The sequence below is a fragment of the Corvus cornix genome, chromosome 3 (assembly GCF_000738735.6).
Source record: "Corvus cornix cornix isolate S_Up_H32 chromosome 3, ASM73873v5, whole genome shotgun sequence".
NCBI classification, from domain to species: Eukaryota; Metazoa; Chordata; class Aves; order Passeriformes; family Corvidae; genus Corvus; species Corvus cornix.
This window is the reverse complement of record NC_047056.1, coordinates 91169304-91187915: the sequence shown is the minus strand read 5'-3', so window position 1 is coordinate 91187915 and position 18612 is coordinate 91169304. Positions and strand designations below refer to the sequence as shown.

General features: G+C 39.2%; 2 protein-coding genes across 2 annotated transcripts in view; one reads left to right on the top strand and one right to left on the bottom strand.

Moving 5' to 3' along the window:
• Positions 1–1492: 1492 nt before the first annotated feature.
• On the bottom strand, positions 1493–13699 carry KLHL31 (kelch like family member 31). The gene is made up of 3 exons (XM_010406185.4): positions 13545–13699; positions 10094–11297; positions 1493–8309 (listed from the first exon to the last, which is right to left on the bottom strand). The coding sequence occupies exons 2-3, from the start codon at positions 11263–11265 to the stop codon at positions 7577–7579; spliced, it is 1905 nt and encodes a 634-aa protein (XP_010404487.1). The 5' UTR covers positions 11266–11297; positions 13545–13699; the 3' UTR covers positions 1493–7576.
• LOC104694444 (elongin-A3-like) overlaps positions 13584–18612 on the top strand; it is a 23396-nt gene continuing 18367 nt past the window's right edge. The window contains exon 1 of the mRNA XM_019286836.2: positions 13584–13664. Coding sequence (XP_019142381.2) covers positions 13584–13664 — 81 coding nt within the window. The remainder of the gene's footprint in view (positions 13665–18612) is intronic.

The window sequence follows — 18612 nt, the reverse complement described above, 5'->3', positions numbered from 1 at the left end:
CTGCCAGCCTGGGACTGCGAGGCTGAAGACTAGGCCTGGGAGCCACAAGCATTCTTGAAAAGTGCAGCCGGGGACCTAGAAACCAGAGACATCCCAAGGAACCAGAATAAGCGCAAACCCAAGAGACTGTAATGACAGTTTACTGTCTGAGAAAATGGAAAACAACATGGGGATATAAAATTGCTGTAAAAAATCAGAAAACAGAATAATCTATTGCCTGTTAGAGGTGAAAAATAGAAATTAACATCATCTATTAACTGCTCAAAGTAGAATCTCCTACACACACATCTCTCTGTTATAAAATGGACTAAAATTGTCTCCCTCTGAGGACTTCCCAGCTGAATCCCACGTGAACTGTCCACTCTCTTGGACTCAGTGGGAATGCTGGTTGACTCAAGACTCTGTGTCAGGGATCTGTTTTGAAGGGAAACTGTCTGTTTTCTTACTGCTTAGGTCTTTCTTTCTTCCCTTCTTTTGGGGATGGTTGGGTGTCCCCTCCAGGATCAGTTTGTTCCTCCCTTTTGGGATGGTTTGTCTTCTTTAAAAATCTGGCTAATTTGCTGACTGTAAATATTACATATATTAAGCATATTTGCTGTAATATTATTGTTGGTCAGTTTGTTTCACTGGTAAGCTGCAGTAATTTTAATAGTCCATGCCTACTTGGTGGTTGCTGTCATCGGGTGTACTACCATACTGTTTGATGCTAGTATTGATTGACACCATACTATTGACTGATACTGTATTATTGATTGCTGATAATAATTGTAATAGATTGACATATATTAATTCATACTCACTTTATTAATCTTCATATTAGCTGTAATAACTATCGGTATACTTGCTAGCAGCAATTTTTGTGGTAATCTGTAATAAAGTAGAACATTTTAGAGAATAAAGCCTCTGTGTCCTTGTGTATTATGGAATCTTAGGAACCCAGTCATGATCTCTGCACAGCTACAGGCCAGGTAACCCTTCAGGTTGTGACCTATAGAATCACACTTTGAACCAAGTCCTTGGTGTCAAAACACAGGGAGCAATTTTTGGTATCTCAAACCCTCTCATCTGTGGCACAAATTAATTTCTCTTCAGAATATGGAATAAATTTTTTCTTGAAATTTAGATGTTTTTATTTTTGGTACTGTTACCCATACAGTCCAAATGAAAACATGTTCAGTTGCTAATCAGACATCTGATTTATCATCACTTCTTGTTACGAATTTTGATCACAACAAAAGACTGAAATTCATGGTTAAAAAGCAAGTTGTTGCCCTTCTAATAAAATGGAAAAGAGAAAAGTGGCTCCAGTGTCACATTGTGCAGCTTCTTGTGAAAGTGGTTTGACAGCCTGGGTGTAACAAACATTCCAGTTGGCTGATATGAAAGCAAGGATCAGCCTGGGGCTCAGAAAACAAAGCATATTTCAACTGCAACAAGGTGTTCATCAGAAAGACAGTCTCGCAGTTTCCAACTCATTTTAAAACAAGAATAATTTGTCTGTGCCATGTGTCAACAGTTTTATTTAAAGCACACAATGAAAAATACCAACATGCTGTTTTCCTCTTAATGACAACTTGCTGCACTACAAATTTCAATTTTTAAGTAGTAACATTCTCACATTACACTTACAGATTTTTTTCTGTTGTAATATGTTCCCTTGTGTTATCACAGTCCATCTTTAAAGTGTACACTTAGAAAACCCTTCTGTATGACCAATCTAACACCTATAAGCCAGGAAAATGCTTTATACAAATAATTTATATTTTTAACTTTTCTTGTCAATAAAGAAACTGCTAAGACTGCAACTAGAGTAACATCATCTTCCTTTCACAGTTCATCTAAATGTGTGTGTTCCCATTCTTACTAACAGAAATTGGCTATTCCTCATAAGTTTGTTAATTGCTTATATTGTTATTGAAAATTTTCATTAAGACAAGTATGTCTTTTGCATGGCAAAACTTATCTGATATTAACCAAATCTCACACGAGCTGTATAGAATTGCATGTGTTTTCCTTTATTCTTTAGGGAACTTCTGGGAAGAGAGCTCTGAGCAGGGTCACACTTGCAAATGAGCACCAGCAACTCATTTATTAACAAGGTTGTGGGTTTGATCCCCATACAGGCCATTCACTTAAAAGCTGGACTCTGTGATCCTTGAGGATCCCTTCCAATTCAGAATATTCTGTGATTCTGTGATGTTTCACTCTTTTTTATCCAGCAGGCATTTCAGAATGTGTCCTTTTATTTATTGTGGCCACCAGCAATGAGATTTTTACAGATTCACAGTTGAGCTTTTATGTACTGTTCACATCTGTGCACCTTCTTTGGTGCTCTGATAGTCACTTAGTTATGGATAAGAAAAGAGGAACTAAAAGAGACAAGAGACCTTCCTCTCAAGGAGAAGTCAAAGTATAAATCTGTGCATTACAATGTTTTTGATTAATTATACAAAGCAGATCTTTGACAAAAAAGATGAGAAGATTCACTGTAAAAAGGTCAAGAACCTATAGTAGGACTATTTGCTTCAATTGCATTCTCTGAGCAGCTGAATTTGGACTTTGTTTACCCAGCTTGGGTGAACAGGTTAAAGTGGACTGAAAATTCAGTTCAACTGAGAATTGAAGTTACAGACAGTTGAAAATTGAGTTTTGCTTTTCATCAGAAAGGTGATGAAAATCTCAGTTATGGAACATAAGGAAAGCTGCTTATGGAAAGGTATGTGTTGAAGTAGGTGCTTCTTTCCAGGACATTTTTCTCAAACACTCTTGAGGACTGGGAACAAAATCTTAAGTTTGCTGATGGTTCTAGGTGTCTCCATTTTGGCCTTTCCATAGCCTGGAGCACCTCCCATCCTTTGGAGTATATATAGGATTTCATTGAGCAGCCATTCCAAGGAAATACTGTCCTTACGGAGTAATTGAGTCTCAAAAAATTGCCCTGTGCTGGTACGGTAAGCGAATGATGATGCTGAGGATCAGTCTAATACCTTCATGTTGGCTATAATTAGACATTGATGTTTTCTACTCATGGATTTTGTTCTTATATTTTATTTTTCCAAACATAACTCCTTGTAAATAACTTCTGCAGCAGAAGTCCCACTGAGTTCAAGAAGGTATGCAAGCTTGTACAAGCATGCATGTGACTGCTGGGTTTGCAACTAGAATTACCAAGCCCAGCTGCTACTAAGGAAAAACTGCTCCTAAACCCAGTATGGTTTGGTAAGAGCTAAAGCTGTAAGATAAATTAATCTAGGTTTCAGGATAATACAAATGTTCTTACTCAGTCATTTCATTCATTGCATCCTTTTTCCTGCAAGAACTGCCATTTAAAAATTTCAACACAAAGCACTTTTCAACACCTCATTGGGCTTGGTTGGTGCTAATTTTGCTTGCTTCCCTCTTTGAGGGATTCAAGTTTACTGGAGTCTTGACTGATCCACAGATGATCTTGCAGGTTAACTTCAAGAAGAGATTAAATGATCATGATCTCATCTTGATTAAGGACTAAACACCACATCTTCCTTTCAGCACAACTTTCCAAGAGTAAGTTCCTGCCTCACAATCTCTAACACACTCTTCCATGCGCCTAAACAGTCAGGAATAAACAAGAAAACAAACCCTAGCAAATTGCTTCACTCACAGACTGAAGAAAGCTTATTTTTCAGATCTGAATTTGAAGCACAGGTATTGACTATAAAATGCATAGGCATTTTATACAAAATTTGTTTTGGTTGGTTGGTTTTTTTCCTACTACTAGTATAGCATTAAAGAAGATCCCTGTAGTGCTTTAACAATCTGCATCTCATACAGATGGAAGCCCTCTGCTCTACTTAATATTACTGTATACAGTACTTCCTTGTACTTTAAAACTTCTTTTTGGTATATACAATAGTTCAAGTTCAACTGAGATGTCGTTATTAAACATCTAGAGATTGATAATACGGTACCAGACAATGAAAGGACACCACCCCATAAAACAGAACATACAAATAATTTTCACAGTTCTAACAAAAGAAGGTCATACAGAAAAATGTCACAAATAGGTCAGTACATAGTATGATTCAACATAATATTAAGTCCAGCTAATAGTGTCACATATTAAGGGCCAAATCCTGGCTCAATGTGCAGTTGGAGCCTAAACAGATGCTTAGAGAAAAAAATGTAAAGCCAGCCTGAAATGTTACATTGTTAACAATACCATTTGTTAATCTACCTAAAATTTTTGGCCTGAAGTATGTACCTAACTTGTGCTACAGAAGGAACGCATGGCCAGCAGTATTTGGCTCCTGTCCTAGGACATGTCCTCATGGATTTGCCGTGGCCAAGGGCACTGGAGGCAGAGGAGCAGTCTTCCTTCTGGGTACGACAGTTTTATCTACTGTTCTGCCAGAATTTGGCCAAGAGTTCAAAATCCTGTACATCTTATTCAGTAGTCCCACTGAAGTCAATGGAACCTTTTTTTTTGTGAGTAAGATGAAAAGGATTTGGCCCCCAAAGTTTTTAACCCTTTAAGTAGTAAGAAGTTTCATTGCACTTAGCCCATCATTCATAAATAATTTCCTACCCAAAACCAAGATAGTTGTTGATGTATATGAAGTGCTGGCTCAAAACCAGGAAAGCATGCAGCAATGTCTGAGTATTCATAGCATTTTGGAACTGAATTCCTAAAGGGAAAAAGAGACACTTGCATAAGACAATTCCATCCAGTGTCTGTTTGAGGCCATAATAGTTGTTTTTTCAATTCGTAAATACAACATTATGGATACCTTATAAAAACTAAATAACTACACCATGTATACTGCTGTAATTGCATGTGTACAGGTGTCTTAATTGGACTGGATGGATTAAAAAAAATTTACAAAAAAATATTGGAACAGATGGTTATTTCTAAAGAGCTTCCGAAATGCATTCATGTGGAACACATGGTCATGACTTGGGGAAAGAGAAATTTTTCTCTCCTTCAGGAAAAGCTTTTGGTGACTGGAATGGGCAAGAACAGAATTTTCATACTTAAAGTAATCTTACTCTGTTACTCTGTTCCACATTTGTTATTAATTTGAATTACATGGGGTAGAGGACAACTATATGCCAATTAAATGAATCAAAATATATATGACAGTGCTACTCTGACCACAAGTCATTGCAAGACAGTATATTCTAATAACACACAGCACTCAAAAACACAATTTGAAATTTAAAATTGTGCAGACAGGATACAAACATGAGCCCTAAGTTAGAACTGGAAAACAGGACTGAGTACCATGGAGTTTAATCCCAACCAACAGAGTGAATTACTTCATCTCTAATACCATGTCACGCTCATCCTGATCCTCAATATACAGCTTTAACAAAGCTACAGACAGCTTGGGTCTTGAAAATGCTTGCCTCAACAACATCTGCACTGACAGACAATTTTATAGTGTTCCCTTTCTGCAAATGAGATAAAAATTTGTCTGCCTCATAAACATTGCTAAGAGCATGGCTTCTCATTGGCACTGAAGCCTGGAGGTGCCAATGATAGTCAATGATAGTCTGAGGAAATTGAATGTGAAGCCTCTATGAATTGGTTGAGTGAGCTTCTGCCCTTTTGGTTATATTAAATCATTTAAATTCCTTGTATTCCCTCCTTTCTTCCCAAAAGAAGGATGTAGACGTTTTGTGTTGAAAGCAGTCCTTTGGTATCAAATCCTCAGGGGACATGATGGGCTGCATATCCCTTTGGCTATGGGAATAGGATTAGGTTTCATGCTTAATTCCCCCACTTCATGCTGAAATCAGGAAGAAAAGTTCTTGGAAGGTAAACTAAGTTGGGTGAAGACTCCACTCTATTCACTGGGAAAACTTCGACAAAAAGAGCATTAGTCTAGCCTTTGGAATAATGTGAATGAAATCTCCATAAAAAGGGCTGTAATGAAGGCTTCAGAAGATGCATAATGGTATGCCCAGGAGAAGGTTACTTTGGGTGGTGTTGTGCCTACACCTGGGAAGAAAGGTGTTATCTCTTTGTTTCTACTAAGGGAGTTTTCCCATGATTCCTTGTTTTCCACACAAATTCTAAAGGGCAGATCCTGAAGTCTTTATTCCATCTGTGTTCCTCACTCCACTGGTTACTTGCTGGAGTAAGGCAAGGGAGTTTGCTCTGTGCATCTTCCCCAGGTTCAGATGCCATTAGTCCTTGGTGTCTCCTGGCATGAACTCAGCTTCCAGGATTTTCCACCTGGCGTGAGAGGGGTGTCTCCCTGGCATGAGGAGGAGGATGAGGTGATGCTCCTTGGTGTACATGGAGGTCAGGAGAGCCATCCAGCACCCAAGGTAGCCCTTGGGGCTGGCCCATAGTGCTTACAGGAGCTAAAGTATTTTGTGGATTCAGATCTTGAAAGCCATGTCGCAGCATTTGATATAGGAATTAACAGGTTTCATTGTGGAGGGCTGTGAGCCCTCGGCACTCCCTTGGAGGAGAGAGGCCAGAGCCCAAAAAGACTGTCCCCAGAGATAAGCAACCTTCCTCTGGGTCATGGTGACAAAGTGAACCACCCCCAGCATGCCTTGTTTCTATACGGTAATAGCCTGTACCCACTTTGCTAATTGGTTTCTACCCCACCCCCTGCCTTTCCCATAAAAAGACCCCTGTTTCTGCCCTGAGCAGGGTGTTGCTGGCCTTCCTTGTACAGGGGCTGCTGGACAATAAAGGCTTCCTCTATGGAACTCCCAAACAGGGCTCCTGTCTCTCTGTCCCCGAGTTTGTCTTGGGTGATTTTCCCAAGAGCTGGAATCACTTGCAGCAGAGAAGTTGCTACACTTGCTGAAATCCCCTGCTGCCCAGGGAGGCCTGCCACCGCCCCTGGAAGAGTTGTTCCTTGCAGGATTCTCTCTCTAGGAAGGTCGTGGCATACTGGTGCTGACCAGCATCAGACCCCCTGTGATATTTCAGGCAGAAGATGAAGATCTTTTTCTACCTTCTGAAGGAGAAAATGCTTTGAGATTTTTTGTGAATACCCCTGCCCCAAAAGGAAAGTATGCACATGCTATATGCAATATTTTTGGTCTGCCTTTTTTTTTCCCCCTTCTGTTTGTGAAAATAGAAAATGCTTAGAAAAGAACAAAACTGATCAATTTTATGATGACATGGAACATTTCTGATCTATATTGAGATTTATTACTAGTCATATTTGACTTTCATGTGGGGTTCTGAAAGTGTTTAAAACTTAGTATTAAAAAGCCTCATAACAATCTTCTGAAGCAAGTTTATCTCAATTTTACAGGTAAGGAAACCAAGGCATAAAGAAATGAAATGATTTGCCACAGATGGTCAGGAAAAAGCGGCAAAGTCAGGAAGAGAATGAAATTCTGTGATTATGGGTTAACTCTCTGTTCCTGCTAAGAAAACTGATCTTATCCCTAATGTGCTCTTTCATGCCACCTGTACTAAAGTTCATGAAAACTGGCCAGTTTGCACTGTTAAAACATTTGCAAAGCCAATGATTTTTTTTTCCACATAAGCACAAAAATTCTACTTAAAGGGTTAATTATGCTGCTGTGCTGGTAAACAGTTTTACTTATTGCTGGTTAGACCTGTCTAGATACTGACTGGGACAGAAGAGACTGAGCTGGCCCTGGACTCCCTTGTCTTAGTGTTGGGCATAGATATAGTACAGCAGGATACGCCCACAGTGGCCTCAGGCAGCTCATCTTCCTCTGTCCATTCATTGAGATCTGGGTTATAGCACTGAATGCATTTCTTGTACTTTTTCTCTATTTCATTCCAGCCACCCACTAAGTAAATTTTCCCATTAAGGGTGGAGGCGCCAGCCGTGCTAACTCCGGTTTGAAGTGGCGCCACGTAATTCCATTGCCCCATGTATGGGCTGTAACACTCCACAGGGAGAACATCGACCCTTTCAGCTCGTCCCCCCAGCTGAGACCCACCCATGACGTAGACCCTCTCCAGGAGGGACACTGCGCAGTGCCAGCCCCTTGGGGTGCTGAGGCTGGCCTTATCCTGCCAGCTATCTTTGCTGGGGTCGTACATGCACACCGAGCGAGAGTAAGCGTTATTGATGTAACCTCCTGTGACCAGGATCTGGCCATCCACCACTGCGCTGGCGTGGCAGCACCGGGGCACCTCCAGCGGGGCCTTCATCTGCCACTGGTTAGTTGCAGGCACGTAGCACTCGACAGAGGAGAGGCAGCCCTCGGAGTTGCGGCCACCCACTGCGAAGAGGAGGCCATTGAACACATTCAGGCTGAAGTGGGTACGTCGCTGATTCATGTTTGCCAAGTGAATCCAGCTGTTGAAACGAGGGTCATATCTGAAAGGTTAAAAAAAGAAGGTCTTATATACTGTTCTGCTAAATTATACAGGACTCCTCTGCCATGGCTGCAAGAGCAAAGTTGCTAAAACTTTAGTTAGTTATTCAGCCTATCAAAAGTCAGCATAATGAAACTGGTATTCCTGATTAAATATCCAGTAAATTTAGGTTTTGATTGGAGAAAAAACATGTTTGTATCATTCAAACCCGGTATTATTTTAATGAAGTAAATCTGATTCTTCTGTAATTTGATTTTGTACAATAATCTCCTTAGAGTACTAGGAAGAGATACTTTCAAGATACAGTAGAAATTTTAGAAGTTTCTTTGCAATTTACACCCACAGCAAAGATGTCTAAATTTACTCATAGAGTTTTTAAAAACTTTTGGTGGTGATTTATACTTGCATCCTCTTAGTGCTTTCTAAATGGTGAATATGCTTTCCCTGCCACTCACATGGAGTAAGTTTTATGTAGAAAGAGCATCTGTGCTTTCTAACACCATTCCTATCTGAAATAACATTCATTGTCCTTGACATTTAAATGAGCAACTCTGAAATAGGAAATGTCAAATTATGACTCCTGAAGATGCTGAGTGAGGTACATTAGTAGATGCACACACTTCTGTTGGATGCTAAGGGGACCAGAGAATCACATGAGAAAAAGACTATGGGAATGTAAATACTAATTGTTATATGTCATTCAGCATTGTCATCTGCAAGTCCACAGACATACTGATGTGACTTGACATGCTCACAGTTAAGGGCACAACGAGGATTCGCCCACCTCCTCCCTGCTACCAAGGTGTGCAATGAGCACACAGCTCCTTGTGACAATGTGAGGCATAGCTTAAAGGCAGAAGGTCAAGAGAGCATAACCTCTTTTATGTGTTATATTTTTCTGACGAAGTAGTTTACACAATAAAATTGATCTAGAGAATGTTCTTCATTCATGAACTTCATGTACTGGTTGAGGTCCTCAGGAGAAGCTGACTGTTCCTTCTGGGAGCAGAAAAGGAAGCACTGGTAGAACTGTGGCTGTGTAATGCCATTGCACGTCCATAGTCTTAGTAGATAAAAGTTTTCTCACCCCCAGCCCTTGCTTCAAGCTACTGTGCACTGCCAGCTTTCAGGCTGAACTATTTAAAAACTAGTACCACCCATGTGGCATTGCATGTTAGTGTATGCATTCTTCTGGCCATGTTATCACCAGTGCAGTCTCGGATGACCATAGATAGGAACTGCAGTATTTCAGAAGTGAGGTATTATTCGGGGTACACTGTAAAAGACAGTCTTCAAGCAATGGTACCATTGTTTCTAAACTCTAGATAATAATAATTAAAAAATAAAGGATATGAAATGCAATATAAAAGCTGTTGAAAATATGATGAATAGTGCATAGAAAGTGAAGCCTATAATACCTAAAAGGTGTTTTTCTGAACTTTCTGTGAGGTATCAAAAGCTTTCAAAAATTTGAGAAGTCTCCTTAGAACATCCCATGACTTCCTATTTATGTTCCTATCTATTTCCTCCACTTGGAATAAGTTTTCTCAGTTTTTCCTCACTTCTCAGTGTGCATATGTAACCATGGTGAAGTTTTTTGGAGAACTCCAGTTGCATATTTCTGCTCATTCAAAGTGTAATATAGAATACCATCTGTACCTCCCCCACATTGTCCCCTTTCTCTTTATCCAAGTGGTCCATGTTGCATCACAAACCAGCTTAGTCTATCTACCTGCCTTCTGTGGAATACATACCTCTAACTTTTTTAAAGAAAGAGCCAGTTACCTGCAGAAATTGCTGACTGCATGCTTGGCTTGGTTCCTGGCATCATTCTGGTCTTCCCCACCAGCCACATAGAGAAATCCATCCATCACTGTGACACACTGATTAAAACTTTTAGCAGGCATTTCACTTAGCTTCTTCCATCCGTTTTCAGGATCTCTGTATAAGATGTCTCTGCTAAGAGACTTTTCTGTTAAAGCAGGGCGTCCCCCAACAGTAACTAAGACTCTGAAACCTCCACGGATCCTTGTTCTTCTGGACTGAAGTGTATTCTGGTGATAGGGAAGCAAGTGATAGTTCATGGCATCCACTAGGAGCTTATGGCAGTCTGCATCTTGCATCATTCGTGGCACAGTCTGAACGTAATTGACGAGGTCTTGAGCTGAGATGGTACCAAAACGGATGTTACTTAAGAGATTGGCAGCAAACTTTACTCTTTTTTGGTCAAATTCCAGCCATTTTATTGCAATCTGGAATGCAACAATTTCAGAAGGCAACTGCAAGTCATCATCTGCAAGAAGTTCATTAATCTGATCAAAAGTAAGTTTTAGGAACTGATCAGTTTCTGAAAATTCAATGAAGTTGTCTTTAATAAATTTGTGTGCTGCTTCCTTGGTTGTTTTTAGTCCATATGTTTCTGCAATATTGGCAATGTACATACAGTTCTCAACACTGATTTCTTGGACTAGAAAATCACAGCACATCTTTGTAAGGGTGTGAATCTGTAGATAAATTGCTGTGGAAATGATACTACCTATTGTATAAAGTGAGAGAGTAAGTTTTCCAGTGTAAGCATAGGTGATAACAGTAGCTAGACCCAATGGGGACACATCATTGAGGTCCACCCTTTGAGTAGATGGATCTTTCTTTAAGATGTTGTGAAAGTATTCACTGCTTGAAGCCATCACTACCTTATGAACACTGAAGGATTTGGTTTTGGTACTGATAGTCAAGTCACAAAGGAAATTTTCTTGTCTCATTTTGCTTAGACCTTCCAAGAGGTTTGGGCAGTATGATGGGTCAGAAACCTCAGATGAGATGCAGCTGAAACCATTTCCTCCTTCCAAGAGTCCATTCAAGCCATTTAGTTTACTGAGGGGGCCATCTTCCACAATGATAGTTGTTTCATTGATATCTGCTTTGTTCTTTTTCACATTCTTCTTCTTAGGGGCCATGACTGCAATGAAATATTACAGCCAAGCACTTGCTAAAAATAAAATTAAACACCACAGTTGTGAAATTTAATAGCTATGTGATGATGCAACAAATCTAACCTTTGTCAATACATATAATGCCACAAAATCAAACACACAGGATAATCTGTCTTCCTAAATTCTAGGTTGTAGCATGGCTGCTTATTAATAACAATCAATACTCCAGTTGTGAAGAATACACCCACAAGTAATTCAGTAATTCCTTTTTGTTTTAAATAACAAGGTCATAAGTTAACATTCACCTATTATCACCACATTCAGAAAGTTAAATTCTCTAAATGGGTTTGCCAGAGTGTAAAATTTTGTATATATTTGTTTAAAACAGACAGGTTCTAGACCTGAATTCATTAGCCTGAAATATAGGAAAAATATGGGCCCTCAACTTTCCAATATAGGAAAAAATATGGGCCCTAACCTGTCTGTAAGGGTACAGACTTACAGGTGAGTTCAGAACTTGACCAGGAAATACTAAGACTGGGAAAAATTCTTAAAGAAACAAAAGTGAGATGAGACATAAAGAGAAAGAGGATTTTAATACGATGTCATATTGATTTTAGATTTAGGTTCTACTCCAAACTGCTTCCAGGTTTTTGTAACTTTTGATTTTATAGACTGATAGTGTTCTATTTCCCATGTCAGATGTGCAAATATTTTCTGCTCATAGCATACTTTGATTGCTTTTCAGTATCAGTAATTTGAAATCTATAATCTACTTTTAGGATTTTGTGGAGATTTAGGGAGAAGAGGTCTAACTTCTATTTGACAAAATGTCATGCAAACTATCAGGATGTGTTATTTTAAACAAGTTCTGCATATGTGAAGGTAAGAATCAGTCCCATACAGTTATGTTAGAACACATATTTAAATTATATGTAACAGCTCTAGGCAAGCTCTCAATGAAATGAAGAGCCAAATTTTGTCAAATGCAATGTGAGTAACAACTCCTAGTAACAAGGGAGTTACTTAAAACAAAAATATGTATGTGCAAATATACTTGAAGGAAAGCACTGATCTTCAATAACACAATTTAAACAGAATTGTGAAGATCAGCATTCAGTATATATTTTAAAACAATTTACACATGCTAATTTTCTTTGTGATCCTTGCAGTCATAAAAACCTGAACATGAAAAAATGCTAATTAATGATAAATCAAATGACTGGTTTATTGTAGATAACTTAATAAAAAGACTTCAGTAATATTTCAATCTAGAATCTCAGCACATCATTTATTCCTTAAGCACACAGCATGTAATAAATGGTAATATAATTATAGAAAGGAATGGTTGGTGCCTGTGAGCACCAGCAGTATTTGCTGCTGCTGCTGGGTGATGACCATGTGCAGAGCAGGCGAGGGAGAGGCCATGTGTGCCCCAAGTGTCAGTGTCAGCCTGTGCTGACGTGAGCTGTGATCCCTGATATGCCAGTGTGCCAGCGCAGGGGTCAGCTGCTGCCCGGCTCCCCAGCTCCGGCTGCATTCCAGGAGCTGCATCTGTTGAGACCTATCAGAGTCACCTCCCAGAATAGCAACCTCCCAGCAGCTTGCCATTTTAAGACAGGTTCACTGAAGGCAGAGCTGGTGTTTTAGTATACTTGGCTGTTTAATGCAACTTTTGTTGCAAAAAACCTATGATGTTGCAAGTGTTGCATATATTTGTTGGCATGGGAAAAAAGTGAAACAAAACTTTTGGATATCTCTGTCTGTTATACACATATAGCTTTGCATATGAATAGTCACAATTTTAAAGTTGGCGAGTGCATATTCTTTGGCAGCCGTATCTGTTGTTCTAAGTATTTTTAGAGATTGTAACTTAAAATTTCTAATATATGTAGCACTTAATGTTTATTGCCTCATTGCAGAGCTCATTTAAATGTGACACTTTAAGCTCACTGTTCAAAAATTCTCACTATCCAAAGCTTTTTCCTGAGAAACACCTTTTCATCAGCAGAAATTTCACAAGCTAGCTTAATGTACAAGCACTGTAAGTGACGGGACATGTAAACCCAGTGAAACAAATCAAACAATCCTATAATAAAACCAAGTTACTGAACTTTGAAAATCCTGGGTGATTTGGTCTTCTATAATTGTTTGCTTTCACCTAATTTATTTTAGCTTAAGTACCAGTCATGCCAAAGGACATTTGGGGTCCCCAAACAATGCATTCAACCAACCAGCCTCCCCCCCACTTTAAAATGCCACCTTCTAAAAACTATCAAAGTGAGGAGTTAAAAACCTCTTACCCTCCTCAGAAAGATACAGTCCCAGAGCTGTCCGTGAAAATGCCTCTTCCTTGGAAAATGCGAACACAAAAAAAAGAGGAAGTGTGGGGAAAAAGAGTGAGAAAGATCAGAGGCCACTTGGTAAGTGTCAGCTCACTGGTTTTCAGTGAGGCACTTTGCCGTCACAGTGAGCAAGAGACCGGAGCCTGTGCTCTGGTGCTCTTTAAAATGACCCCTCCTCTCCATGCCTTGCTCCCTGCCTCTGCCCAGCCACGGGAGCTCAGCTTCCCTGGGCTGCCTGGCCACTGGAAATCAGGAGGACAAGGCTGGATCCTGCAAATGCACAGGTACAGGGGAGGAAAGAGAGGGTAAGGTGAAGATAATTACAGCAGGTAATAATTGTCCCAGGTGTAGGGTGTATGGTGAACCAAGGGGTTCCCCAGCGCCCAGCTGGGAGCCTGGGAGAAAGCCATGAGGCTAGGGAGGGGCACAGGTTTAGACTGGACATAAGGAAGACAGTTTTTATGATGAGGGTGTGAAGCACTGGAACAGGATGCATAGAGAAGCTCTGGATGCCCCATCCCTGGAAGTGTTCAAGGCCAGGAACTTCAACAACAGTTCACGGATGTTTAACAGTGTTCAAGGATGGAACTTTAAACAACTTTGTCTAGCAGAAGATGTCCCATGGCAGGGGGGTTGGAACTAGATAGTTTTTGAAGGTCCCATCAAAACCCATTTTAGGATTATATTGTTCTGTGACCTAAAATAACCCACAGAAAACACCACGCAAAAGCTGGCACTTTACACTTTCTTAGATTTTCCATGCCTAAATGCAGGCAGAGGAAAGGAGACCAGCTGACAGGGATTCAGTCATGTCCTGTTTTGTGGAGTTAGGTCACTGCTTTCATAAAGACTTGCCTCAGCTTTCAAGGATAATGGCTCACATCCTGATACAGAGATGTGAACTTTGATCTTCTGTCTCTCAAGTGTGTATCCTAACTTGGTGGTCATAGTGTACACTGGAATAGCTTACCTCCACATCCTTGCTAGGCAACCTCAGGAATCATATAAAGTCAAACCTCTACATCCCAGGAGAATTTCATCCCCTGGGAGAAAGAAAAAAGTGCAAGTGTCTGCAGGGGAAGGGAAGGGTATTGGGAGAAGTGGAAGAATAAGAACAGGAAGATTTTCTCTTGGCTGTGCTTTGTAGAATGCTTAATCAGACAGATTTGTTGGGTTGCGTTCAGGCTTGGATGGGCTTTTACACCAACCACTGCAAAGTAACACTTGTCCTTTTGAACAAAAGGGCATCGCTGTGCCGGTGGAGCTACAGAACATCACAAGGTAAGAATGAAAAAACAGAATTGGAATGTCAAATGTGTGAAATGAGAGCAAAGGAGAGGGACATAGGGCTCAGCCCTCCCAAAAGCAACAAGGTGACCAGGTTTCCTTTTGAAAAATAGGGCCACAGCTATGAAAAATCAAGGATAAAGCCTTATTTTCATAGCATCATGGAATACCAGGTTGGAAGGAATATCAAGGATCATCTGGTCCCACCTTTCTTGGCAAAAGCATTGCCTTGACAAGAAGGCCCAGCACTCCCTTCAGGTAAATCTTTAAAAGTGTCCAGCTTTGGGGAATCCACCACTTACTTCCCTGGGGAAATTATTTAAATGGTTGATTGTTCTCATTTTTTCCTCTTGTGTCAAGACATAATCTCCCCAGGAGTAACTTGTACCCATCCCATCTCATCTTTTCCTTGTGATTCCCTGTAAAAAGGGAGTCTCCATCTAATACTTTCTTTTTTTCCCCTCACATGTAGATTCCTACTGCCTGAAAAATACAACTAACTATAGCATTAATTTAATATGCTGGATGACATATATCATCATCTTTAAACATCTCAATATATTTTAATTTGGCAGTTCAATCTAATTATAAAATTACTTATATCAACACCTATCTTTAAGACTTTGAAGCTTTGCACTAATAGGATCAGTTATAATGATTTTTATACAAAGAATTTATTTTGCACTATGCCCATGAGTTTTAAGAACTTGGAAAATATTAGGTCTTGTAGGTAGTACAAGCACATTTTTAAAACAGTACTACCAAACACATCATATCAGTGAATCACAGTTACTGAGTGTTCCCTTCTCTAACAGCTCATGCTCAGACTTCTATCAATTTTCATAATTTTAAGATGCCCTAAAAGGGCAACATTTTTCAGAGAAAGATTATTTTTTTCTTTTGTTATATTTCAGCTAGTTGGGTTTTCTTTATAAAGGGAACACTTGCCCTATGAACAAACACACATCATGATATGTAGAAAATAAAATATTATTCTAATTTTCCTATCTTTAAAATTTACTAGTACATTGTAAAATAAATTTAATTCTTATTCAGTCTCTACGAATGTGTTCCCAACATCCTTATATGATTCACTGTTGAAAATCAACAGAAACAACAATGGAGAAGCATCCTCTGAAAAGACAAAAGTAATTTCTAATTTCCAGAAAAATACTGAACATGCTTTGAGCTAGGCAGTGTAGAGATAACCATCTTGTGGGGATTGAGTCAACATCTCAATGTACTAAAACTGACAAAGTCAAACATCTCACATAGTTCTGAAACTTTGGTTCTGTGTTAGGACAAAACCTTTAGTTACTTGGTCTTCGAGATTAGAGGATGACTGATAGCATACTTGGATATTGTGTGGCACACAAGCTGGCCTTGGAAGCAGTCATTCTCATTTTCCATTAATTAGCACACAATAAAGTCTTTTAAAAATAACTGATTCAGGATCAAAAATAATATATTTGCATAATGCAGATCATATAGCTATATAATTTACATAATACAAATCATACAGTTTTAAAAATCAAACTTTGATCTAATATGCTTTTTAATTTTCAGGTATTCTTAACATTGTTTCCCTTATATCTTGAAAATAGCATGTTCTTTCTGCTTATTTACTTTCTAATGACATAGAAATTAATTGCTATAAAACATTTTTATATTGACTGAAGTCCTTGCAAAGATCATTGTCTTCTCACTTAAAAGAGAGAGTAGTACATTTTTTAAAAATATCTTGAGCCTCTCAAGATGTATCCTTTTAGGTATGAGTGAATCTTGGGAAAAAAAAAAAATTAATTTTCTTCATAATCAATTGGTCTGTATGAGTGACTAAGGACAATACTACCAGTCCATGCAGCAGTAGCAGGTCATGAAGTAATGTTTTAACATTTTTGGAGTAAAACGTGGAAATACTTCAAGAGAGTTGTTCTCAGCCTAATGAACAAAACCAATTGTTATTATTTGCTCCATGTGCATGATTCAGAATCAACAATAGGGAAAGTTCTTTTGTCAGCAAAGACAGTCCTTTAGGCAATTATAACCATCTTTTCTAATCCATGCACAACCATTACTGCACTCTTTCTGAAAATATAAAGCCTTTTGTTTGAAGTCAACATGCTCTGATTTGTTGGTGGAACTCAAGTGTCACAGCCATGGCCATGTGGAGATATAAACTATGATCAACTAAAGATGTTAACAAAACTCAGGCTCAGCTCTAGATCATGACTGTTTTGTTTGCTCAGATCACTTTGTGTATGCTCAGCCAAGTACCACACACCCTCAAGCCCAAATTTAGTTCTCTATGATAAATAGTTATGAAAAATATCTTTAAATGCACTAATCTGAATGTATTGAGTAATCACACCAGCAATGCCTCTAGGAAGGGTGAAACTCCTTATGCAGACTGCAAATAACTGTGAAAGCATACTGAACTTCAGTGGGAACGGCAGTGTTTTCAAAAAAGAGATGGAAAAGCAATGTGGTTTTTTTAACCTGCTGAATAAATGTAAAACCAAAACCATTGTTAGGAACAAATGCACAGGGCTTGATTTCACTTAGATAGCTCTGAAGAAGTGTTCAGCAAGACACCCAGCCCCAGTGGGTCACTCAGACCTGCCCTGGTACTCCATCATTTGGTCCCACTTCCTTGCCTAGTTGTGCCCAGCCAAGCCTCTCACATCGACCCATCCCCTGAAGTTCTCACTAGGCTCGTCTCCTGAGCTCAAAGCAAGCCTGTTCCTCTACACAGTTTCAATCTTTTCTTGGAAACTCACTAAGCACTGCCAGTAGGGTATATAGAGGTCCTTAAGGGTGAGAGAGTTTGCAAGCCTTGGAGCAGAGCTGATGACACATCTCTTGAGCATGTAGTGCCAGCGCAATTTTTGGAGCTATATTTGTGTGTATGTCAAGCCCACTTCTTCCTAAGAGGAGTCACACATCAATGCCAAACAAACAAATCCTTGTAATAATCAGCATTGGCTGCAGTTTTAAAGGACTGAGTAAATTGGAATTCTTTCCTCTTGACAGTTATGACAAGCAATACAAAAAGTGTTTCAGTTAGATCTGGGCTAAAAATATTTTTCTTGTTCTAGGAAAACTTTTGAAATTTTAAGTGTTTTCTTCACTGTCATGAAATCATGATCTTTCAGTATAATTGGGCAGCAAGAACATCTTCCTCATCCCAGGAAATCCAGAAGCTTGATGATTAGGCTTTCAAACAACATATTGGAATTCTAGCTTCAATCACATAATCTGTATGACAATCTGACCCTCATCTTCTCTACTCAATAATGACTTTTAATCATAATGCTGATGTGAGCTGAATTTCTCTGAAGATTTCTTCTCCATAAATGCCACTTTGTATAAACAATGTTACACTATTTGGCCCAGAAAACTAAAGAGTAACTAGTTGTGGACCTAGTCTAAGGAAGGGTTGATGAAGTCTCTATAGACTGTGAAGATGAGTTAATTATTTCTGTAAAATAAAAATTTGAGTACAGGAACTGGAGAACCAGTCTGCATCAGGGACCTGGATTTATTTTTTCCATTTCCAACCTGAGTGTTCTACCTACTGTATTGGCCTATCAGCTATTTTGGTTTCTCTACTGATGAATTTGCTATACAGTGTGCCAAGCTGTAATAAGACCTATTTTGCAAGAGCAGCAACCCTAACGTGCAAATACCAGACTTGTGCCTACTTAAAATTCCGCTGTAGTTCATACTAGATGCACTT

Coding starts and splice junctions, on each gene's coding strand:
- KLHL31 (XM_010406185.4), bottom strand. CDS start 11,265: ATGGCCCCTAAGAAGAAGAATGTGAAAAAGAACAAAGCAGATATCAAT. Junction 8,310..10,093: donor GCAGTCAGCAATTTCTGCAG/GTAACTGGCTCT, acceptor TTAACCTTTCAG/ATATGACCCTCGTTTCAACA.